The 23,852-nt window shown below is 37.4% G+C and overlaps 4 protein-coding genes, 1 non-coding gene and 1 pseudogene across 6 annotated transcripts; 3 read left to right on the top strand and 3 right to left on the bottom strand.

The window, feature by feature from the left end:
- Window positions 1–96: 96 nt before the first annotated feature.
- On the top strand, window positions 97–2,862 carry T07A5.1 (uncharacterized protein). The gene is made up of 9 exons (NM_066877.6): window positions 97–229; window positions 489–620; window positions 754–890; window positions 1,416–1,542; window positions 1,646–1,754; window positions 1,826–1,965; window positions 2,038–2,161; window positions 2,327–2,436; window positions 2,689–2,862. The coding sequence occupies exons 1-9, from the start codon at window positions 101–103 to the stop codon at window positions 2,818–2,820; spliced, it is 1,140 nt and encodes a 379-aa protein (NP_499278.2). The 5' UTR covers window positions 97–100; the 3' UTR covers window positions 2,821–2,862.
- On the bottom strand, window positions 2,807–5,852 carry vglu-3 (putative vesicular glutamate transporter vglu-3). Its single transcript, NM_066876.5, has 9 exons — window positions 5,691–5,852; window positions 5,489–5,635; window positions 4,380–4,934; window positions 4,128–4,277; window positions 3,579–3,944; window positions 3,313–3,408; window positions 3,202–3,259; window positions 3,078–3,141; window positions 2,807–3,024 (listed from the first exon to the last, which is right to left on the bottom strand). The coding sequence occupies exons 1-9, from the start codon at window positions 5,802–5,804 to the stop codon at window positions 2,940–2,942; spliced, it is 1,635 nt and encodes a 544-aa protein (NP_499277.1). The 5' UTR covers window positions 5,805–5,852; the 3' UTR covers window positions 2,807–2,939.
- Window positions 5,853–6,377: 525 nt separating this feature from the next.
- On the top strand, window positions 6,378–7,115 carry T07A5.4 (annotated as a pseudogene). The gene is made up of 2 exons: window positions 6,378–6,770; window positions 6,848–7,115. Coding segments are annotated over exons 1-2 (661 nt in total).
- Window positions 7,116–7,542: 427 nt separating this feature from the next.
- vglu-2 (Major facilitator superfamily (MFS) profile domain-containing protein) lies at window positions 7,543–11,093 on the bottom strand. Its single transcript, NM_066875.6, has 9 exons — window positions 10,920–11,093; window positions 10,728–10,874; window positions 10,013–10,567; window positions 9,750–9,899; window positions 9,319–9,684; window positions 8,753–8,848; window positions 8,649–8,706; window positions 8,432–8,495; window positions 7,543–8,054 (listed from the first exon to the last, which is right to left on the bottom strand). The coding sequence occupies exons 1-9, from the start codon at window positions 11,031–11,033 to the stop codon at window positions 7,883–7,885; spliced, it is 1,722 nt and encodes a 573-aa protein (NP_499276.1). The 5' UTR covers window positions 11,034–11,093; the 3' UTR covers window positions 7,543–7,882.
- T07A5.8 lies at window positions 8,888–9,022 on the top strand. Its single transcript, NR_052689.1, has one exon. It is a non-coding gene; the product is annotated as an Unclassified non-coding RNA T07A5.8 (non-coding RNA).
- A 6,515-nt stretch (window positions 11,094–17,608) lies between the features above and the next one.
- Window positions 17,609–20,307, bottom strand: K10G9.2 (Bestrophin homolog). Its single transcript, NM_066874.5, has 5 exons — window positions 20,155–20,307; window positions 19,371–19,759; window positions 18,934–19,013; window positions 18,464–18,556; window positions 17,609–18,033 (listed from the first exon to the last, which is right to left on the bottom strand). Exons 1-5 carry the CDS (start codon window positions 20,173–20,175, stop codon window positions 17,894–17,896), a joined length of 723 nt encoding a protein of 240 aa, NP_499275.2. The 5' UTR covers window positions 20,176–20,307; the 3' UTR covers window positions 17,609–17,893.
- Window positions 20,308–23,852: the final 3,545 nt, after the last annotated feature.

Here is a 23,852-nt window from a genome sequence, read left to right as displayed (position 1 = left end):
CATAATTGTGTGTTGTGTTTAGATTTTATCTTTTTTTGAAGAAAAGTTGTGTATAAAAGGACATTGTAATTAGGTTTTCAAAACATTTTCAATTAAAAAAATGAATCCCCGTCTTCGAGTTTATATTTTTGCTGGTATTTTCCTATTTATTGCACTTATAATATTAATTAAAATATTTTTCGAAGAAGAAAAGTTTGATGTTCTTGTAGTTTCTCTAGACTCAAAAGAAGTAAGTCTTTTGTGAAGATATACAATTTTTCGAAAATTGGAAATAAAATTAACAAAGAAATTATGAAAAACCCCAAAAAATTTCAGTTCTTTAGATTCAAATTTTGTAAAAAAAAAAGTTGTTTTTTTCAATTTTCCATTTTAAATATTTCGACCTAAACATAGAATTTATACAAGAATTCTTTAAGTATAAAAAACGTTTTTTATAAGATTTCCAAAATATTTTTTTATACCCCACAAAAAGTTCTTCGAAATTTCAGAAAACCTCGAAAGAATGCCTATCAAATCTCCAATCAGTTTCTATTCCGGTCCCAGCACTAATCATTGATAAGACTGTCTTAAAAGCAATCTACCAAGAAAATTGTGAGCATATTTTTGAACGGAAAATTAAGGTAATTTGGTTCAAAAATTTTTAATATTTAAAAAACAAATATCTTATCATAAAATTTTAGGAGAATTTCAATGCTTGTAAACCAATAAATATTTTATCAGAATTTTGCTTCCGAGTTTCCGGTCATTTTCCAGATTGGTATTGATAAGAGAAATTGGAAATTGATAGCGAATCATAATGAATCATCAATTTTCGAATGTATTCGGATGGAAAATAAGACGAGTAATGATTATTTGCAATTTGATACACAACCTGCACGTGCTGTTCTGAAGTGAGATGGGAGAGTAGTTGGAAACAAGACAGGGGTGCGCGGCAAATTTTTTGCCGACAAATTCGGCAAATCGGCAATGTGCCGATTTGCCGGAAATTTTGATTTTCGGCAAATTCCCAATTTGTTGTTTTTTGGTTTGCCAAGAGTCAATTTTGCCGGAAGTTATAGAGATTTTTTATAAGACAACTCTGAAACTGGGCAGTTTTGAAAACTCCCGTTTTTTCTAGATATTTTCATAGAATTTGCTACTTTCCAAAATAGATGTAGGAACATTCATAGGATTTGTACAATTTTGCAGATTGAAATTGATATTCTGAAATTTCAAAAAATGTGCAAAACTACAACTTGCCGAAAATTTTCTGTAATTGCAATGGCCATTTGCCGGTTTGCCGATTTGCCGGAAAAATTGTTTGCCGCCCACTCCTGCGTTGGATCACACTTTCTAATTTTCTCAGAAAAAACTTTTGGCTGAAAATTCAAACTTTCTGATTTTCTAACATGAAAGAAGCATAATAAATATTCCAGAAACTTCAACACATTTTCCATAGGGAATCTTCATATCCCAAGTAATATCCCATTGTTTCTCAAAATGTGGGAACGATCTGAAATTCGGGGCTGCTTAAATCTAATTGTGCACAGAAATATGACAAAGGTTAGATTTTTATTTCAAAATAGAACTTGTTTTTTTTAATGATGTCACTCTAAAGATTAGCAATAATGATAAGAATTTTATTTTTATTTTTCGATTGTTTTAGAGTCAGCAGTTTAATCACGGGAAAGAGGCAGCTGAGAAGCTCGCCGAGTTCAGGGACGTGCTTTTGACGTTCAATATGTTCGCTTTTTTGAATGGAGGAACTTTGTTAGGTTTGGCTATTTTTTCCAATTTTGGAGGGACAATCGGAAAAGTTAAACAAAAAATGAGAACGAAATTCCAGGTTGGTATCGTGAATGCGGTTTTATACCTCACACTGCTGACATTGACTTGGCAATGTTCGCTGAAGATTTTCACCCAGAAATCACACATTTCCTACTGTCTCGGACATCTTCGTTTCAGCTATTGCGAAGTCTAGGAATGGTAAGTTATGCTCACTTTTTGTTTCGCGGCCGTGAAAGAGAACACTCGGCCACAAACTTTCTTTTCTTTCAGCTTAATGACTCCTATGAACTCACGGTGACCCCAAAAACCGGGTATATTGTGAATATGGATTTATTTTTGATGTATAAGGATGTGCACAAAAACGGAAGTGTCATCAATTGGGTCGGCGGAGCAAGTGGGTTTTATTGAAATTTTTAAGAAAAAAACTTGTTATCCCTAATGAAATTTTACAGAAAGTAGGTTTTGTAGATCCACTAGGCAGGTAGGCAGGTAAGCAAAATTGTTGAAAACTTAAATTTCAGAAGTTTTAAAGTTTCTCAAAAAACCCCTTTCTTTCAAGGCAATGACATAAAATACAAGTACACCTACCCGGCATATGATCCCTGGTGTGCTGCAGATCTTCACGGGCACCTATTCTGGGTGACCTGTTCCCCACAGAAAATGCTCGTGGTGAGTTGCACTTGAAATGTTTAGGGGAAAACTGAGAAAAGTTGTTCACGTGGTGTACACGATAAAAGAAATTCGGAGGCCCGCGAAGTGTTGGCTGCGCCGCTTTGTAAAAAATAGAAGCAGCCGACACGTAGCAGGCTACATTCACAGTGGCACCAAAATGAGCCAACAACCGACATATCGCGGGCTCGTGACGACCCGCGAAATGTCGGCTGCTCTTACTAAAACTTGTTAGTGTTAACATTGTTTCAGTTCGAGTACGGTAACCTATGGTACGAAGACCACCCAAGTAGCCAATACGACTGGCGGAGCACAGCAAAGAATGTGAGAACGAACGGGCTGTGGAGTGATGTGGAATTGAAAAATGTTTCCAAATTATATTAATTTCATTCATTTATAGATCTTATATGAATTTCGTCAGACCTCAGATTTTTAAACTCCAGCCAATGTTACGACAGAGATCGCCAGTCAAAAAATGTACAAAAAATTGAATAAGTGCAAAGTCACGAAGAACTTTCAGATTTTTCAGCGGGAGCTCGAGCTTCTACTTTTTTGGAGCAAGGCTTCATCTCCGAGTCTTCTTCCATTCTGAAATGAAAATTTTTGTTTCAGAGTGACAGACATCACAGAAGTCAACTCACTTTTCATAACTCGTGTCGCCTTCCCGATTCCTTGTTTTTCTAGACAAACTTCTCACTTTGATCGCTGAAATTTGATCTATAGATACATGCATCGTAAAAAACCACAATATATATCAAATCTTACACATTCTGCGAACAAACTCGTTGAACGTTTCCTCCTTTTCCGGCTCGCGGGCCCACGGCTGAAACAGAACTTATAGATTTTCTGTGAATTCCAAAACAAAAAAAAACTCACCAAAACATCACCCTTCGCGAAAATGAGGAAGAAAATTACTCCAAAAATATCAATCGCCATGGCCAAAAGAAAGACCCATTTCCAGCCATCTGGGTTCTGCAACAAAGTTATCTATATTACAGTAATCCTACAATAACTCTACAGTAACCCTACACTTATCTCATAGTAACCTAAAGAAACCCTACAGTAACTTTACTCTAAACCTACTGTAACCTACAGTAATCTTACAGTATCGCGGAACTACATTAATACTGCAGAAGCCTTACCTGATAGGTAACCGTATTCGTTACCATTCCTCCAACTCCTGCAACTGCTCCGAGCCCGTTAGCAATTCCCATAAGGATCGGAGCATACCTTGGAGCAATATCGAAATGGTTGACGTTGAATCCAGAAAGTACGGATCCAGATCCGGTACACGCGATGACCAGGCACGTCACCGCAATCACAGGATCCCGAACAAACGCCAGACATCCTAGCATCATTGCTTCAACTGTGAATCCAAAAGTGTTCACTGATTTTCTGACGGCTTCTGTGCTCATTTTTCCAGAAGATCTTAGGTAATCACAGAGTTGACCGGTGGCTAATGTGACGATACACATTCCAAATTGAGGAAAGATTGAGATGAATCCGCTCTGTAACTTTAAATTTAGCAGCCGACACCTGATGGGATTTCTAAATTTTTGAAAAATTGGCCAGGGCTTCATATTAGGAAATTAGAAGTTTCAAAAATCCTCATTTTTTCAAATCTAAAGTAATCGTACTGTACTACTACAGTACTCCTACAGTACCCCTACTCCACTTCGGAAAAAACGCACGTTTTTAATATCAATATGCAAGACGTCTTTCATATAGGTCAGCTGATTTCCGAGGAGCAAGAAGAATCCCCAGGAGCGGCAAAATGTGCAGATAATGATTGCCCAAACAGCTGAGGAGGTCATCATGTCACGCCATGGTAGTGTTGTGAGCTGAAATACCGAGGTAAGAAGAGAGTTTCGGCCGGACAAACAGCGGCCGTCACCCTACGGCTCTGTCACAAGACTGTAAGACGTCTGCCGCTATGGACTTACCGACATATTCTTCACTGCAACATCTCCAATTTTCTCGGTAACCTGCTTCTTCTCATCATCGCTGATGTATCCATGAGTCTCCGGACTATGAGATGACACGTACATCCATATAAGAGACCATATAATTCCCACAACTCCAAACACATAAAAAGGTGTGCTCCAACTAAAATGAGAGACCAGGTACGCCGAGGCAGGTAACCCAGTCATTACACCAACTGAGGACCCTGTGAAGGCAGTGGTTGCGAGCTTGGACCTTTCCAGTGGCGGAGCCCAGAATTTCCAAACTCCGTGCATCGCAGGGTACAGTACCCCTAACGCTAATCCCTGGACAGCTTGAACAACCATCACAAAAATGTCAGTGTACGGATGAAAGTTGAAGGAAATCGCGGAGAGTATGTTCATGAAAGATGCGACGAGAATTCCTAGCATGAAGATTTTGTTCGGTGCAAATTTGGCGGCTAGGACACCGGCGGGAATTTGGGAGGCAGCGTAGCCATAGAAAAAAGAACTCTCCATCATTCCAACTTCAGCTCCTGTCCACAAGAATTCACGTTCCTGGAAACAATATAAAAATTCAGCAGCCGACATTTCGCGGGGAGCTTGCTGGCCAACAAAGTGACCGACGTTTCCCAGGTAATCATCCTTTAGTTTCTGATTCCAAAGATCCCTCTGTTCAAAAAAAAGAAGATAAGATAACCTTTCATCGAATAACCCCCCGAATCTAACTTTTGAAGAAGAAAGAAAACATTAAATATCAGTTTTTATTACCGGAAAACCAGTTCTCTGACCAAGTTTGGGGAACATTTTCTATTGTATCCTACTGGAAATGTAATACTGTTCTAATGATTGTTATAGCTTGAAAATTGTTTGAAATTAAACGGCCAGCGTCCGACAATTCGCGGGTTTGCTGATTTACGAAAGTGCTGATTTACTGAAAATAGAAAAAACCAGCAATTGCCGAAATTCCCGATTCCTGAAAATTAAAAAACCGGTTCAATAAAAGATCTTTTTATTTATGACAACAGTCGACGTTTCACGCTAACAGGGCTTACAAGACTGCTAGCGTTAACTGAAGCATCCGACACTTCACGGGTGTATATTCAACTCACATGAACTTCTCCATATGCATCTGTAAAATTATTGACCATCCGATTCTTGGCGACACCGAAATTCGACCGTATTCCAAATGAAATCGCGAATCCGAAATGAGCTAGAATAGCAATTTGCCATCGCACTTTTCGCAGGAAGAATTTTTTCTGAAATCCAAATTTCTCACTAAAATTTAAAAAAAAATCAAATTCTTGAACTAACCTGTTCAGTAATAGTTTGAAGCTGTTCCTTATGCTCCCAAGTCTTTCTGGAGAACGTTTGGCGAACGGTATCTGCTACCGCATTTGCGCAGTTTCTAATGGATCCGTTCGGCATGAAATTAAATTTGTTAAAAAATAAGGTAGTTAGTAAAGACGTATGGAAAATATTCTCTGATAGAAGATTGGTAAACGCCAAGTTTTCGGGGGCCGATAGGGGAGGAGTGTAGGATGCGCAGGCTACAATGATTAATGGACACAAGCTGTTGCCTTTTTGATAACACATATTGGCAATTTCGTAATGAAAAATGTTAGACAAAAATTGAAAAATGTTAGACGAAAACTTGCCTCAAAATTCAGTTTTTTGATTCAACTGGAAGCTTCTAGAACTTTAAAAAAATTCGTTATATAATTAAAAAGAGTTTAAAATTTGAAACAAGTCCCCGAAGAAACAATCTGAAGCTAGGTGCTCAAGCTAAGTGCTCAATAGGAAATATTATTTCATAAAGATCTGTGAATTATTAAACCTAAGAAGTTCAGTATTTCGGTGAGTTCATGATTTAGTTTTGCGGGAAGTTCAAAAATCAGTGAAAAATGCGTTTATTTTCAACGAAATCTCGCCGACTTTTATCGAGTATTTTTATGACAATGAGTTCTTTGTTTTGTTCTAATCAAATGGTTGGCAATACTTCATAAAGTGAACATCGGAGAATTCACTGTCGACACAAAGCTCTCCAACGTGGCCGTCCCATCATTGGATGCCGCTGCGTTTCTCGCTGCCAACTCGGTGAACACCTCGGTTTATCATCTCGTCGCCGGTCAGGCATCGATCTTCCTCGACGGTGAATTTTTGAACAAGAAGGAGTTTGGAGACGTGGTTGCTTCACAGAAGTTTGAGATTTCGCTGGGTGTAGACCCGAACATCTGTATCCAGTACAAGCCTGAGAGAAACTACCAGGAGCACAACAAGAAGGTCACCTCTCTGGTCACCGAGAAGGCCACTGTCGTCACCAATCTTCGTCCAAATTCGGTGCTTCTGACGATTCGTGAGCAGCTGCCCAGATCAACGGATTCGAGAATCAAGGTAAAACATTTTTTGTCTTTTTTGTATTTCGTTTAAAAAAATTGTAAAATTTTTTGTTTAAAAATCCCATTTTCCAGGTTATTCTCAACTGCCCAGAGGCCATGGAAGTCGACGAGGCAAGTGTGCAGCCGACGGTCGGTGCGACCATCACGCCGGAAAGAGTTGTCAACTACACGATTCAGCTTGAGCCAGGAAAGTCGAGCAATGTGGTTGTCAAGTTCCCAAGTTCACAAGGCGTGAAGATTGGCTACAACGAGCCGTTCGGAAGATTGTTGGACAATGTTTGTGAACTATAGGTATTCTAATTATGCATTGTGCTTCCTTGATTGAATAAAGGTTTTTTTCTGGCAATGTCGTTTTTTTTAGTTTTGGCAATGTCGATTCGAAGCTCCATCACACAAAAATAATTTCTCGTTGGTGCCGAGCAGAGCCGTGCATCATTGTTTTTTTCGGCAAATTACAACTTTTAGGGACTATTTGTGGACTTTTAAAAACTTTTCAACAGGAATAAATGTTATTTTTTTAGATAGAACGAACCTTTTTCCTACTACCCCAAAACTAAAGTTCCTAAATTCATAGGCTTGGGCTTCCAGCTCACCGGGGTCCTAGATTTCTAAGATCCTAATTTCTAAAATGTTAGTACTGTTCCGGGAATTTTCAGTTATAATACTGAACGTTAGTTATAATACTGAAAAAAAACCAACCATTATGTGAACAAATGTTGTTAAAACGACCGACACTTGACGGGCGCTTGAAATCTGAAAATTCGGGCGAAATTCAAAACAAATTTATAAAAATCGAGTGAGTCGTATTGATTGGTAAGAGCATAAAACGTGACTAGTTTGAAAAAAGACAGAAAGAACACATTAAAATGACTACAGACATTTGAAAAAGTTTCAAGTTCAAGCAGGAGAGGATGAAAATAAACATCCGACATCTGCCGGGTTAGACACAAAATTCCTCCCTATGCGCCTTTAAAGTGATCGGAATTGCATGTTTGTCAAGGAACTACGACGACATGGCCGTCAGTCGGGAGAAATGGTAAAGGACATTGAGATCAGTATAGGGAATTTGGACAATATGCATAAATATGAAAAATGTGTGTGAATTTTTTAAACTTCAGGCCTATCCGTTCTCAAATTCTTATTTGCTGGCTCTTCAGGCACAACTTCGAGGCTTCCACCGATGGCTTGCGTCTCGTTCAGAACACCTTCTTCTGGTACTGGAACATCGGATTTGGCACAAGCCTTCATTTCCGAAGAGTTGACTCTTTCTTCCTCCATTCTGAAAATTTCGAGGTTTAGAGGCATGCTCTCATGAGAATCTGGATTTGTGAAATTATGAGTCCGAGGATTCCGATTTAGGAAAAATCATGTGCTTGGTGTTCAGTGTAGGTTTCGTTTGTGAAAAATTGTAATTTGTATTTAATCTAGGAAGATAATTCTCAAATTAATTTTCACGAATCTTATGCTACAAAAGTAAAAATTTCAGGAAGTTCAAGCCATATTTTCCTGATTCGCGGAAAAATTTAGCCGACATTTCACGGGTTGGAAGTGTCGGCAAAATTAAATAGCGGAGAAGTAGATTCGCTGGATTTTTCAGCTTTAATAGCTTCAGCTACTTTACTACTGAAAAGTCATTTAACTTTTTTTAAAACTCACTTATCATAATTCGTATCAGTACTGCGTGTCCTTGTTCGCCTTGACAAGCTTCTCACCATTGTGGCTGAAAATATTTAATGCGCTTTGGAAATTTTCACGAAACCAAGTACGAACTTAAGAAACCAAATGACACACACAAAACAATGAAAATTGTTAGTAAAAAAGTAAAAAACAAAAGTGGGTTTATTCATCAAAAAGTTCGTTTCAAGCAACGTACACATTCGTCGCACAAATTCGTTGAACGTCTCCTCCTTCTCCGGTTCGCGAGCCCACGGCTGAAACAATATTCAAAATTTTATAGGATATTCCAAAGAATCTTACCAAAACATCTCCTTTCGCGAAAATGAGGAAGAAAATTATTCCAAAGATATCGATTGACATGGCTAGAAGGAAAACCCATTGCCAGCCATCAGGATTCTGTAAAAAGATAGTCAAGATTAGGAGAGGGATGGAAGAGGAAAAACTCGGCCATTAGCAGGTGATAGCGCGTCAAGACTGAACCTGCACTAAAGCCAAAGCCTAAGCCTGCTGTGAAAGCCTAAGTCTAATCAAAAGCCTAAGCATGAAAAAGCTAAGATAAAGCATGAGCTGTGACGTCAGAGATTACCGCGACCGCATTCAGATTTTTAAAGACGTCTGGTTCTCAGTTTACCGGCTAGTTTAAGCAGCCGACATTTCATGGGCATTTCAAGAGACAACGTGCGATGGGGCAATCAAACTATAAATCATCTCCTCTTCTCTTTCCCCGAATGCCCAGTTTTTCGGTGAATCTTAGCCATTTTTCTCTGATCTCTCCCCCACACAATTAAAATTTTATTGTCTAGAAACCTAATCTAAAGAACCGAAAAACCAAGTACTCAAACTATAAATCAATTTGGATGACTCACCTGATATGTCAACGAATTTGTGACGATTCCACCAACGCCTGCGATGGCTCCGAGTCCATTTGCAATTCCCATAAGGATTGGAGCATGTCTTGGAGCAATATCAAAGTGGTTCACATTGAATCCAGAAAGAACGGCTCCGGCTCCCGAGCAAGCAATGATCAAGAAAGTCACTGCAATCACAGGATCCCGAACAAACGCCAGACATCCTAGCATCACTGCTTCAACTGTGAATCCAAAAGTGTTCACGGATTTTCTGACGGCTTCTGTGCTCATTTTTCCAGAAGATCTTAGGTAATCGGATAGTTGACCACTGGTAAGTGTGACAATGCACATTCCAAGTTGCGGGAAGATCGCGATGAGACCACTCTGAAAATTTTAGATTTATGTAAAGACCCCTAATATGTCGGCCGCCATGCTAAATAATAACTCACGTTTTTGATGTCAATATGCAAGACGTCTTTCATGTAGGTCAGCTGGTTTCCGAGGAGCAAGAAGAAGCTCCACGAGCGACAGAAGGAGCAGATAATGATTGCCCATACAGCGGTGGATGTCATCATGTCACGCCATGGAAGAGTGGTAAGCTGAAAATATGATTTTTCAGGGGCGCTTCGGAATTAAGAAAGAACAGCTGACATCTCCCGGGTCGGTCGCTCACATCTTTGCAGCAGACATCTCTCTGGAACTAGACACTCACCGTCATATTCTTCACAGCTACCGATCCAACTTTCTCCGTGATATACTTTTTCTCATCTGCACTTATATACCCATGAGTTTCCGGACTTGTACCCGACACGTAAATCCATAAAATCGACCACACAATTCCCAGTGCTCCAAATACATAGAACGGTGTGCTCCAACTGAAATGAGAGACAAGGTACGCAGACGCGGGCAGTCCAACCATCACACCGACTGAGGCTCCGGTGAATGTAGTCGTGGCGAGTTTGGATCTCTCGAGTGGTGGAGCCCAGTACTTCCAGACTCCGTGCATTGCTGGATAGCATACTCCAAGGGCGAGTCCCTGCATAACCTGTATGACCATCACGAAGATATCGGTGAACGGGTGAAAGTTCAGGCAGATTGCGGTGACTATGTTGAGCAGGGAGGCGAAGAGGATTCCGAGCATGAAGAGTTTGTTGGGCGCGAATTTGGCGGCGATCACACCGGCCGGAATTTGAGAGGCAGCGTAGCCATAGAAGAAAGAACTCTCCATCATTCCGACTTCGGTTCCTGTCCAGAAGAATTCCTTTTCCTGAAATTCGGAAAGTTGAGATTAAGGCCGCACCTGTGCGGCTCAGAAGCAGCCGACACTTCACAATCATTTTAAACTACAGAACTAAAAAACTACAGAAAGAAGAGGACCAAACTACAGAAAGAAGAGGACCACTACAATTAAAACTTGTTTTACTTACATGAACTTCTCCATATGCATCTGTAAAATTATTGATCATCCGATTCTTGGCAACTCCAAAATTCGACCGAATTCCAAACGAAATCGCAAATCCAAAATGAGCTAGAAGTGCAATTTGCCATCGCACTTTTCGCAAAAAGAATTTATTCTGAAATTTTTCTTAAAATATATAGTATTCCTTTTTTGGACTTACATCTTCCTGAAGAGAATGCAGCTGCTCACGATGCTCCCAAGTCTTCGAGGAGAACGTGCGGCGCAACGTATCCGAGATCGCCGTCGCCGACTTCTTGAGGGTTCTGCCCGCCATTTGTGGACGTTTTGTACTTTTTTGAGATAGCGAAGGTGTTTATTGTGATATGATTATTGTCTGAAATGATTTTAGGAGATGTTTTTGAAAGTTTGTTAAGGATGTGGAGAAAAATAAATTAATAGGGAGACAGTAATCTTTCCAAAACTAAAAACCGGCAAAACTCATTTTTTGCAAAACTACATTTTCTAGTTATCAAGTTCTGAAGGAAGTAGTGAAGCAGCGGACATCTCACAGGTCTAGCGGAATAGCGAGCGCACCCTCCCCTATTCAAAAAAATGGCAGCCGACACCTAACGGGCCCAAATAAACCACACATCCTGGAATCTGATCCTGCTAGATGTCGGTGGCTAAAACTTTTTCGAGAGTTGAGTAATCGAAACGATATCAACTAGCAAAATGTAGCAAATTCTATGTAGATTTTTATTTGTCATCAATATTTCTATTGATTTAAAGCCTAGATATAAAAAATCGAGTTCAAAAAGGAAGAAAAGAATACACAAGGAGGAGTGGATAAAAGGAGGAATGTCGGCGACGAGATATCAAAGAGAAATATACGCATGGGAACAAGTTTCGGAGGGCAGTGATATAGGTTGGTGTCCATTATCAATTTTATGAGCGGCAACGAGATATTATCGATTTTCTCCGGGTTCAGGGGGTATAGGAACCCTCTAAGATTATTTAGAACCTTTAGAGTCTTCTAGAGGAGCAACTGTAGCGGTACCAAAGAAGGTGTAAACGTTTTTAGAAAGCTAAAGAACCAATAAAGATCAAATAGTGTCACATGATCCCATTGATAAATGGATCAGCAGATAAAATGATTGTGTAAAGAAGGATGCCTTAAAGTTTTCATTCCCCTCTATCAACTTGATGATATAATGATACTTGACGATTACAACACAGAATAAAATGGGAATGGTGGAGAAGCCAATGGGGAAGGAGAAGACCCGGCCCCCACCCGAAAAAGCAATTGGAGAAGATACCGCGACAACAAATTTAATTGGGATCATCGCTAGAGAGGATCAGATAGCATGATGATGAGCAACATGCAATTCTAGGCACTTATAAGAAACGGAAATTCGATACTGAAGGGCAAAGGTTGGACGTACTCTACATGAACATAGAGAATTTGGTGGTACAGGCTGACGAGCAAAAGGACTAGAGTAGGAAAAGGCCAAAAAAGTTCAAATCTTGGAACTTGGAACAGGCTTCGGGCCAAGTTGATGATAGATTTACCACAATTATTGCTCTAAATTTGGAAAATTCTGCCGCCCCGGCTTGGGTAGGTCATGGAAACCTTTGTGAGATCTAGGGTAGAATTTAGAAGTTGTTCAATAGGCCACAGGTAGGCCTTGACTAAGCTTTGAATAGGCAAGGGTAACCTAGTTGTATTTAAGGTGGCCCAAATTTTGAGAGATGTCGACAGTAGATCGATTAAAACCAATGAATTGTCTGCTGCACATTAATCCTCTCACTTGGCACAAAAAAAGCAGCAGACATCTAACGGGTTCGAGAACACTCTGCTTTCACGCAAGAAGAGCCCTGAAACCGCGCCTGCCTACCATGGAAGTTCAAAAATCACCCCTAATTATTTCTTGACCGTTACCTATGTCTAGAGTGTGATCAAAGTTTCAAGAAAAAAGTGATAAGATAAGCACAGATGTGTGATCTAGACACCTTTCAAGACAGAAGTCTCCTGGTCTTTCGATCAGCTGCCTCTCAAAAAAATTTTGAAATTTTGAACCGACAATTACGTAACTCGAAGGCGTTCTTTTTATCACTTTCTATCAACAATTAACACGAATTGTTTGATTTCTCATCCATTTGGGTGTGAAAATAAACGAAATCATGGGGTACGGTAGCAAAAAAAAATTTCGAACAATTTTTTTGGTCCACTGTTTCATCTATTTAAAGAGAAAATAAAAATGCAAAGTACTTAAAACAGGAACTAAAAATTGAAAACAATAAAACATTTTTTGGTCTGGATGTTTATGATAAATATGGAGGTGTTTCCCATGTCTGGATGATAAAGATAAAAATAGGAAGAATAGTTTTTGGGAGCCTAGGAATTGTTTTGTGATTTGTGAAAGAAGAGTAGTCTAGAGGCAATTCACTGGCCTAGTGAATAAATTTCGGCGGTGGCCTAGAAAAAACTTTGGTGGCCGGGGAATTTTGAGTAGATTACGGGGAAGTACGGAAGTCTAGACAAAGTATTGATTGAGAATCTAGAAACAGTTTCGAGGCCTAGAAAATAAATTTCGGTGAGTGAAAAATGTTGGTGGCCTAGAAATATTGAGTTTTTTTTTTGGTCAGGTTTTGTGAAAACCGGGATTGTCTAGAAAATATTGTGATAGTTGAATAATTTTTTTGGCCTAGAAAAAAAACAATGGTGTTAGAAAAAAGCAAGTGGCGGCTTAAGACTACTAGCGAGAAATAATAAATACAGTGGTGGCCTAGAAATATTGAAGGGGCTTAGAATTTTTCACTGTGACCTAAAAGCCTCCGACCCCCGGGCATACTTCCTCGGACCCATTTCCTAAGTCTTTAAAGTGAACTTATTCTAGCCAGCAGACAGTAAGTCAAAGTTTAAAAGTTTCGAAACAAATAAAAACAAAAAGAAACATTCTAGAAGAAAAAATGATTGAAAATATGAACAATAGATAAAACCAGATCAAGAGAGAGGCGGGACGGGAAGGACAGTTCGGCGAAAAGGTAGAACACCGAGAACTGAAAAAAATTAGGGCTTCTAGGCAAAAATGAAGGTTCAATTTCCGAAGAAAACAGTTCAAGAGACATAAAATAAAAAATTGGCAGTTATCAATTTTTAAACTCATCCAACTTCCGCAACAAAGAAAAAGTTTTTTTTGGCTGCAACACAAATATTTCAAATTTTCTCAGAAAAAAACTTGCCAGAAAGTTCTGATTTTCAAACTTTTGGAAAATTAGAGAAAACCCAAGAATTCTTGAGAGTTTTCCCATCTGAAAATTTCGAAAAACTTCTGGAAAGCTCGAGAAATTTCTGAACCACCACCGCTACACTAGGCTATTTGATTTTTTCTAGCCCGTTAAAGGTTCTAATATCAAATTTTCAAACCAAAAAAAAACTCACAGTACAAAGAAAAATGCGACTACTACGTGATGAGAAGAAAATTGAAAAATGAAATGAAAAATTGGGGGGGGGGGGGGGGAAAGAATTGGGGATGAATGTTTGTCGTGACGTACGCCTGCAAAGGGGCCATTCACTTTTTTTTTTTGCATATGATAGTGCTGCGCGTACGGTTTTTTGTTGAATGAATAGAAGAAAATCAAAAGAGAAGCAGCGAAAGTTTTTCGACATTTTTTTTGTGTTGTTTGAATGGAAAATCACAATGAGAAGAAGTTGGTAGTTGAGAGCGATGGGAAACCCCTGAATATACTGGAAAATTCGTGACCTAGAAATCGAGGGGTGGCCTAGAAAAGTTTTGGCGGCCTTGAAATCATGGGAAGGTCCATGAACTTCGAGGCTGTGTTATTAAAGTGTAGTGTTGGCCTAGAATGCGTTTGGTGGGCTAGAAAATCCGTCCGTGAACGCCTAGAAAATTCGTGAAGGCCTAGAGAATCTATGGTGGCCTAGAAAAATTTAGGTCATAGCTAAATAAGTTAATTGTAGCCTAGTGTAGCCTAGAAAACTACGCAACTTGAATAGAAAAACAGAACTTTGGAAAAAAAGTGCATCAACAATTTTTCAAATGTTTTGAAAAACAATCCGATATCACTCATAATTCTCAGTTGATCTCAGGTATATAAAGTGATAAATAAGTTGTCAAGGTAAAACATGGGAATCAAGAAAACAAATTTCAAAAATGTGAGAAAAAGGTCATCAATCAAGTTTTTTTTTTGAAAATAAAAGTGATCATTGTTTATCAGGGAACAATGTAGAACATTTTCTGAAAAATGCCTACCTGTGTGCCTACAGGTACCACAACAATGGTAGCCAAACTTCCTTCAGACTTTTAGACTTTGGTCGTACTTTTGTAAAACTTTTATCAGATTTTTTAAAGGTTTTGTCAGATATTGTAAAATTTTTTGTCAAACTTTTGGTAATTCTTAACAACAAAATTTATAAAGGTTTGTCAAACAAATGGTAAGTTTCTGTTGAACTTTGATAGAATTTTTTTCATTTTTTATAGAACATCAATAAATGCTTATCAAACATAGCACTTCGGCACTTTTGCCAAATTTTTGCCAATTTCTTGCCAATTACCTGGCAAAATTTCGAAAACTTCCGCTGAACTTTTTGCCAATTTTTTCCCAAAAAATCAAAGGGTATCCCCCAAAAACCCCCATAAATCTTACTTAAAACAGGTTCTCCCCTACAACATATGACCTAATTCAACCCAATTTTTGTAGCCACGTGAAAATATTCGATGCTATTTTTAGGCTTCTGAAATCTCAAGACCGATTTCAAGAAAACAAAAATTAAAAAATCACAATTGCATCATTTTTTTAATCACAAATTTTCATATCATCACAATCTAAAACATCAATTATCTTTTCGTCGTTTTCACCCAAATGAAAAACTAGTTTTGCTTCGATATATTTCGGCAAAACACGTGTAATGAGTCACCTCCTTTGCCTAGACTTCAAAGTATTTAATGGATACAAGGTAGCTCAATGGTGAATTGGAGAAGTTGCGTACTATTTTTTCATGGCCTAGGGTTTGCAGTAACGGCCGTCTAACATCTTTGCCGGCCGGAGAAAATTCGTGACTTTACATATGGCCTAGCATAACCGCCGACAGCAATGGTTCTAAGGTGCGCCTGGAAGAGGGGTGATTTCAAACGAGGTCTAAAACTATCTACGATCATAACCACCTCATTAGCCGCGACCACTGTATTAAACACACGTGGTCTAGTTTTTCTCCGATTACGTTTGGATAAATTTGAATTTTCATAATTATAATAAGGAAGAAAAACGTTCAAATCAAGAAAAAAGTTTTTTAACCTAAAACTTTCTTAATCAACATTACAACACAAATGATATGGGCAAGTTCGTTTAAAAATGAAGGTCAGTCTAGATTAGAAATAAGCTATAAAATTTCAATAAAATAGGGACAAAGGAAGAAATGGTCAGCGATTCTCATGAAGGTTTTGGACACTGTGATATACTTTACAATAGCTGATTGTGAGAAGATCAGAGATACACGAGACGCAGAGAAACACGAGAGGAAAAGATTTGAACATTTTCAAAGATACCGCACATCATAAAAAGGAGATATATACATCTCATCTCTCAAATATCATTCAAATTAGGATTTGAACCTGCGGAGAGGCCGACGATTAGATATTATATATCAATGGAAATTTCGAATACTTCTGGAAAGGGAAATTGTTTTGTGATTGACGAATAAGGTAGCGGAAGTTGAGATTAGTTTTGAAATTAGAACAAGTGCTTGAAGTAGAAAGTTTTGGTAATGTGTAGGAAAGAAGTGACATCATTATATTTAGATGCCGTTCGTGGAAGAGGAGTGACGTCACTAGAGATTGTAGCTCGCTAATGGATGAGTTTTGAGGTGATAGGCGCTGGTGGCAAGTTGTGGAAGAGCTGTGATGTAATAGAAGCTGATGCTAGCTTGTGGTAGAAGAATGACGTGACTGATGATTTTTATTAAATTGAAGCTCGAGGAAATTTTTTTTGAATTTTTGAAATATATTTATAACTACGTTCTAAAATACTAGGTATCTAAATTTAATTATTTAAGGTTTTGCGAATACTTTGAGTTGGCAAATATAAAATTCTTGATGGCACAGTAGGCGTAGGCACGCAGATAGGCACGAAAGACATAGACAAAATATAAAAATGTAAAACGGTAAAAATAATCTTTTAAAATTGTGATTTTTGTAAGGCCGTTTTTTTTTAAATAAATTTCAAATCAGATTGAAAGCCAATTTTTTGGTAGGTAGGTCTACCTCCGTGCCTGCCTGCATGATTTCATGTCTTTCTACCGCCTATTGACAATAACTCTGGCTTCTGATTTTTGCCCAACTTAGATTCATACACCTCTCATTTCAAAGAATCGGATGAATGTTTCTCTGAGGATGTAGGCACGCGTGCAGGCACGAGGCATAAATAGGTCGCCTTAAACTGTATCTCTAAGTATCACAAATTCCCGGAAGGGAACACTTTGTTCATTTATTTGCATCTCCACTTTCTCTTTTGGGGTCAAAAGTAATAAAAAGTGATCTTTAATGAACAATGGGTCGAGTGTTAATTGTCTTCTTCTCCGGGTTGGGTACAATGAACTATAAATCAATGTACTTTTGATTTGATTTATTATTTTTTTTTTTTGCAAGTTCAACGAATCAAGTAATGTTAGGTTGGAGTGGGGAACTTGCTAAATATTGAGGTATCATTTACTAAGTTTGAAAATTTTTCCGAGATTTTTTTAACTCACAGCAAAAAATGTCAGTGTTGAACTTTCATTGTCTTGTGAGTTGACCAAAAAGATGAGGTTTAAAAACACATCCGGCTGAAAAATTTTCCTGTAAGATTTCTGAAATTATTTTCTAAAAAAACATTTTTTAATTTCCGATTCATAGAAAAAATAAGTTTATTATCTTATGATAGCACAACATATTAAAGCAGTTTAACATAAAATCACAAAGAAAAGCAAACGAAAATTCAGGAAAAAATGACAAATGTTTGGGGAAAAGGGGGAGCGACAGGACCGGTGTTCTAGACGAGAATCTGATGGAAAACGACTACAATTGGATGAGAAAGTGGATGTAAACTTATGACATGGATTTGAAAAACGGCAAGGTTAAGCTAGGTGAACAGTTGGAGAAAAAATTCCAAACGGAATTTTTTTCGATTTTTTTTAGATTAGTCGCAATCCATCATATCATCGTCAAATTCATTTCTGGGTTGACGGTAAGAGGTGAACGGATTCGATGACGATGATGATGAGCATGTTGAGTGATTTGAGTGGAGAAGAGAGGGAGGATCCGGTGGAGCTCCTGGAGCTGGAATTTTTTTTTGTTGAAAATTTATTTTTTATTCTAGAATTTCTTTTTTTTAATGCTCCAAAATTATCCAAAAAATTACTTTTTTAGTTCAAATTTTTCCGAAAAGCAAAAAATATAACAAAATTTTGCGTACCTCCATCGATGCACCATGTTTGACGGGCCCAATTTCAACAATGAGCGTTGCGACAACAGGGAATTACATCGTACTTTTTTGTATGTTTTTTTTTGAATTTTTAGCGTTAAAAAAAATATATTCTCTGACAAAAAATTTTATCACACATATATATTTAAAAAAAAAACGAATTCCTAACCATTATTTTTTCCCGAATTGGTCAAGGGTGATTTTTCAAAGAAAATTTTTTTAATTGAATTTTTTTGTAAAAATATAGAGATTTTTGATTAATTTTTTTTTGAAAGAAAAACCTACGAATTGCTGATTCTTCCTCTTCCAGTACGTAACCATTATTGTACTCATCACTACGAGCGACTGAAGAATGCGAATCAGACGACGCCATTGAGTCTGGAAATGGTGGGAAATTTGAATTTTTGAGTAGCGGAGTCGGCATTTGCCACGTGGTCGCGAAAGAAAAAACTCGGCCACATGCAGATGTATTCATATTTCGAATTTTCAGAATTTTTCAAGTCTATCATATCGATATTTTAAAAAATTTTCCTAAATTTCGAAGTTACTCAATTTTTTCAGAAAGATATTTTCAGATTATGCAAAAAAATTTTCAAAGCGGTGTTATTTTTTATCAAATACGAAAAATGCTCAATCTTATTTTGTACTTTTTTCCAGAATCTCCAAATTATGAGTAAATTTTTGATTACAGTTTTTTTCAAGATTTTCCAGAATTTTTCATTGATTTGTTTTCAAAAAAAATACCAAAAACTTACTTCGAAATGCATCTTCTTCATTCACAAATCGATGAGGTGTATGTCGAGCTGATGGTGGAAGAGAAACTGACAGAGATTGACTGAAAATGTTTTTTTTTAACTTGTGCTGTTGAGAGTTATATATTATACAACTCAACTAATTTTTAAAAAAAAGTGAATTTTAAAATTAAAAATTGAAAATCATGTTCTTCCATTATTTTCAAAAATATTTCTTTTTCAATTGAAAAATTTCTAAACTGCAAAAATGAAAAAAAAATCGATGCACCATGTTCAACGCGCCACATTTCAACAATTAACTTCTCACTACAGATAATCGGAAACATCGTCGTTTTTTGTAATTTTAATTTTAAATTGTCAGTTTTTTGTGGAAAAAATAAGTGAATATTTGAAAAAAATCAAACTATAAATTATTTTCATTTAAAATATACAAAACTTACCCCTTATTATAATTAGTTAACGAATTACTCCTCTTCCTCTTGGAATGTAAATTCGAATAAACCCTCGATTGCCTTCGAGACCCGCTTGCCGAATGCCTGTGGGACGGGATAGGCTGCTGCCGGAACATGATAGCGTCTAAGGAAGAACTTGCACATAATGGAGGTGGTGGACGTGTTGAATCTGCCATTACTGTAGAAGATGTTTGAATTCCGACTATTTCACTGGAACAAGAGCACGCGTTCATTGTGGATGCTGATATTTCGTCTGGTCGTGGAGCTGGCGATGAAGGTTCCAGTTGGCAAAGATCTAAGGCTGCGATGGTGTCTCTGTGATGAAGATCGGTTAGACGATTCTCATCTGGACGAAGGACTACATCTTCCACGGCACGCTGAAAAAATTGGACTTATTTTTTGTTGAGAAATGCTTTTTGCCGCAGTATTTTTTTATTAGCTGAAAACAAAATTTGATGAAAAGATTTTTAATGGCATTTTTTGTACATAATTATTTTTTCTGAAACAGTAAAATTACAGTACAATTTTCCTAGATTCTACGTTTTTCCAATTTCGCTAAAAAGGTTTGATAAGTTAGTTTCTATTTTAATTTTTTTGAATTTCCAGAAATAATTCAAAGTTTTCAAGGACTATTCATACATTTTTACATTGCCAACATGAAAACGGAGAAAATATTCGAGAAAGAGCAATTTTCCATTTCAATTTCCGTCGGAAATGAGTTTCAGTGAAGTACTTTGAAATTAATTGTTTTCTTTCAAGAAACTGCTCTCACTTTCAAATCATTACACCTCATCGATTGTGTGAAGCGGTGATTCGTGGCAAAAGCAGCCGGATTTCCGATCGTTGTGACGAGAATTGCTCCAACGTCCGGGAGTGAGACGAGGATCACAGGGAATGCAGTTTGGAGAGTTGAGGTACTGGGTTTCTGGAATAAGATAATTTACAAGAAACCAATATACTGGCGGAGTTAAAACTGAAGATAGAACCTTTTTGAGAAAGTTCAAAAGATCATTGGCCACAAATCTGCGTTTCTTGACTGAAAAATCCTCATCTTCTCAGAGTCTCTAATACTCGAAAGAGGGAAGACAGAAGAAAAATGATAAATGTTCTCGGTAAAGCTCCAGGAGCCTGCGGAGCATTCTCCTTTTTTTCAGGTCAGAACTCGCTTGCGAAAAATATTCTACTAACTTGTTTCACTAGACAATTGTGATGTGTAATATAAAAACTCAAAAAAAGTACTAAAAATTACGATGTCGAAGCTACCAAAAGCCAAGATATGGGTGGGATTTTTTTTTCAAAAAAGTTCTTCGATGCACCATGATAGTTGTTTTTAATAGCCGCTAATCGCCATTGCATAAACAGATGAAAAGCGGGAAACTTGAATATTTGAAAATAAGTTATGTTCCAAAGCCTTGTAGAGATATTATATGAAAAAGTAAAATAAAAAGGAACCAGGTTGTGTGTCCATGACACAACACAATGAATCAGCTTCTTCTCGTTGTTGTTGCTAGAAACAAAAACATGTGTTTTGTTATTTTCTAGAAAATACAAATCAGAAGAAAGGTAATACTATATACCGGGAAATTGAAGCTAAAATATAAATAAATTTAGAAAAAATCCGGCATTTTTAAATGTTTCAAATGTTTAAAACAAATTTATAACTTGGTAGACTACGTTGCAATCGTGCCTTTTCGCAAATCAACTGACAGAGTTTAAAAATTTTAGAAAAATAATTTGGGGATACATTTCCTAACAGATGAACGTTTTGAAAATTTTTGAAAAACCAGAATTAGTAAAATAAATGGAAGGCCCAAAAAAAATTTTGAATAATTTTTTTAGAAACAATAATTTTGAGTATTTTTGAACCTTTTGGGTTGGAGGGAACTTGAAAGTTCTTTTAAAAAATTAAACAAATTTTTAAATCCATTTTTTCAGTCTAAAATTTTTGCAAAAACAAAGTGAAACCGCACAAAAAAGTAGAAAAAGGTAGAACTTGCAAGAAAAAATCAACCTAACCGGAACTAATGACAGCTGATGCGGAGCTAACGGGCTCCGCAGAGCCAAACGAGTCATAACTTGAGAGATATATGTGCTCAATGACATCTTATCACACAAAGAACCTTTTGGCCCAAAAGACTGAGAAGCCCTTGGAGCCGTTGCGAGCCCATCGGAGCACAGAGCCCAGCGACGTCATCAGAGAAGGGGTTCGATGGCAGTCACAAAGTGCTCTGCTGGAGTGTTTGAAAACTAAAAAAGAAACGGAGAAGAAGAAGAAGCAGAAGACGTCGTGTGGCTCTTCTCGGAGAAATATGGACGAGTGAGAGAGCGTGCCGAGCGCCGGACACGCAGACGCGCACACAGAAAAGAGCACCGAATCCAGAAATGGAGCAACACAGAGAGCTCCGAGCCCCCTCTCCCCCATCGAATTCTCATTAAGACACCCCCCCGGAGCACGCGGAGCATTTGAAGAAATCGTGGAGAGATAGACGGCTGGAACGGTGGCAAAGAGACGCAGACACGACGCCTACTGCCTAGCTAATAAGATTGAGAATGAAAACAGGGGGAGGGAAAACATATAATAAATATATATATAGTTGAACTTTGGCGTGCTAGTTGATTAGATTTGGCAGGGAATGAAGGCGTTTGGAGTGAGATACTCTGCCTACCTACCAGCCTACCTGCTTGCCTACTGGTTATAGCAAAGTGCTCATGGTGCATCGACAAATAAGAGGGAATCTAATTTTATTTATATACTGAATTATATGCTGGCATTTTCCAAAGTTTTTTTTCCAAATTTTCGGGAGTACTGTACCTCGTAGAATACACAAATATCAGAGTAGGGACAATTCAATTAAAAAATTATGTTTGCGTGTGAAAATCGGCGTAAAATTCGACTTTGATGCATGATTTTCTATAAGAAAAATGGTGCATCGAAAAAATATTCTAAAAAACAGAGTTTTGAGATCTGCTAGAAATTTTAAACACCCCAAAATTTTCAGAAAAGCCATTTGCCACGAGGCCGCGAAAAAAAACTGGTGGCCGAGTTTTCTCTATTTTTATTGAAAAAATTTCATAATGTTTTTGATCTACACGACCTAGAAACCATGATTGCTTTATATCTGATTAGATTTACCTGATTTACTCAATTTGCCTAACCAATTTTCAGTATCCATATAAAAAATGTCATAATTTTTCAGGTTTAAAAAAATTCGCTATTTTATATTAGAAACCTAAAAAAATTTAAGAGCGCTAGTTTTCCAGAAGAAGTTTTATTTTTCTGAAAAAATATTTTTGAATTTTCAAGTTTGACAAAAAATGTTTGGAATTTTGCTATTTTTATCAAAATGTGGAACTTTTTAGATACAAAAAAACGCAGAAGTTTTTTTTGAATAAAGGCAATAAAAAATCACAAATGCTAAATACAAAATGTTTATTATTCCACTCAATCCTCACCCAAAAGTGCAGCTCCCGGAGCTAGATTATGAAGAGTTTAAAGATTAAATCACGACTTTTTATGTGATTCACAAGTGATTAGTGATTATAATAATGATAACATCTTTTTTTCAAAAAACAAAGAAAAATAAATGTTAAGCCTTTTAATGTGATGCTTTACATTAAAAAGTGCATTGATATCTTCTGTTAGCGTTGGCTGGAAAAGAGAGTAATCAAAAATCACAAAAAGTGTATAGAAAATAGGGAAATATGCAAATTAGGCGTGCTGAACGTCACAAGGACCGGTTTTGGAAAACAATAATTTTAAATCGGTATGGCTTTTGATAATTTTTGAAGTTTTAAAGTAGAACGTTTTAGTGTTGATTTTTGAAAACTATGGCTACAGGCATGCCTACCGATCTGCCTACAGACATTCCTACCTAGCTAGCTACAAGTCTGCCTACCGATCTACCTAAACCCTGCAGGCCTGTCTTGTGGACATGATTTTAGGCACACGGCAGGCGTCTCTCTGGCTACACAATTTGCATTTCTTATTTTGAACTTTTGATTCTCAACGTTAAAGTAATTTAAATTAAAGAAAAACAACGCACGTCACTATTTTTTTTCTAGGTGTCAGGTGCCTCTCGGGGGACCTTCGGAGCCTTTTTTCTTCTCATAAGAATCAGAATCAACTCATTTTTCATTTCATCACATTCGCGTGCGCGACCCATCTCATTAAATATTGAGGGATCTTTCACAGAGATCACACAAATTTAATCAATCTAATGAAGAAAAAAAAAGAGTGACACGAAAAAAAGTTCTCACGACTTTTGAATACGCAAAAAAAAGAAATATTCAAAAAAAATCCATTGAAAATTGATATAGTAAGAGTGCAAATATAGAGAAAAAGGAGAGATAGACGCGAGGCGGCATATTTAAATATTGTGAAACTTTTCGAAGGGGTGACACTGGCACTTTTTTTAGGTGGCCGTGGACTGGGAAAACTCGACCACGTTTCTCAAAAATTGCCTTCATGGA

This window comes from Caenorhabditis elegans, chromosome III (genome assembly GCF_000002985.6).
Source record: "Caenorhabditis elegans chromosome III".
NCBI classification, from domain to species: Eukaryota; Metazoa; Nematoda; class Chromadorea; order Rhabditida; family Rhabditidae; genus Caenorhabditis; species Caenorhabditis elegans.
Note: the sequence above shows the minus strand (reverse complement) of the source record. Positions and strands in the feature narration are given on the sequence as shown.

Coding starts and splice junctions, on each gene's coding strand:
- T07A5.1 (NM_066877.6), top strand. CDS start 101: ATGAATCCCCGTCTTCGAGTTTATATTTTTGCTGGTATTTTCCTATTT. Junction 230..488: donor TTTCTCTAGACTCAAAAGAA/GTAAGTCTTTTG, acceptor TCGAAATTTCAG/AAAACCTCGAAAGAATGCCT. Junction 891..1,415: donor CCTGCACGTGCTGTTCTGAA/GTGAGATGGGAG, acceptor TAAATATTCCAG/AAACTTCAACACATTTTCCA.
- vglu-3 (NM_066876.5), bottom strand. CDS start 5,804: ATGCCGAACGGATCCATTAGAAACTGCGCAAATGCGGTAGCAGATACC. Junction 3,945..4,127: donor TGCATATTGATATTAAAAAC/GTGCGTTTTTTC, acceptor TTAAAGTTACAG/AGCGGATTCATCTCAATCTT. Junction 3,409..3,578: donor CGAATACGGTTACCTATCAG/GTAAGGCTTCTG, acceptor ACTTTGTTGCAG/AACCCAGATGGCTGGAAATG.
- vglu-2 (NM_066875.6), bottom strand. CDS start 11,033: ATGGCGGGCAGAACCCTCAAGAAGTCGGCGACGGCGATCTCGGATACG. Junction 8,849..9,318: donor CAAATTCGTTGACATATCAG/GTGAGTCATCCA, acceptor ATCTTTTTACAG/AATCCTGATGGCTGGCAATG. Junction 8,707..8,752: donor TCGCGAAAGGAGATGTTTTG/GTAAGATTCTTT, acceptor ATATTGTTTCAG/CCGTGGGCTCGCGAACCGGA.
- K10G9.2 (NM_066874.5), bottom strand. CDS start 20,175: ATGAGGTGTAATGATTTGAAA. Junction 19,760..20,154: donor TGAGGTGTAATGATTTGAAA/GTGAGAGCAGTT, acceptor CAATTTTTTCAG/CGTGCCGTGGAAGATGTAGT. Junction 18,034..18,463: donor AGAGGAAGAATCAGCAATTC/GTAGGTTTTTCT, acceptor AAAAAATTCCAG/CTCCAGGAGCTCCACCGGAT.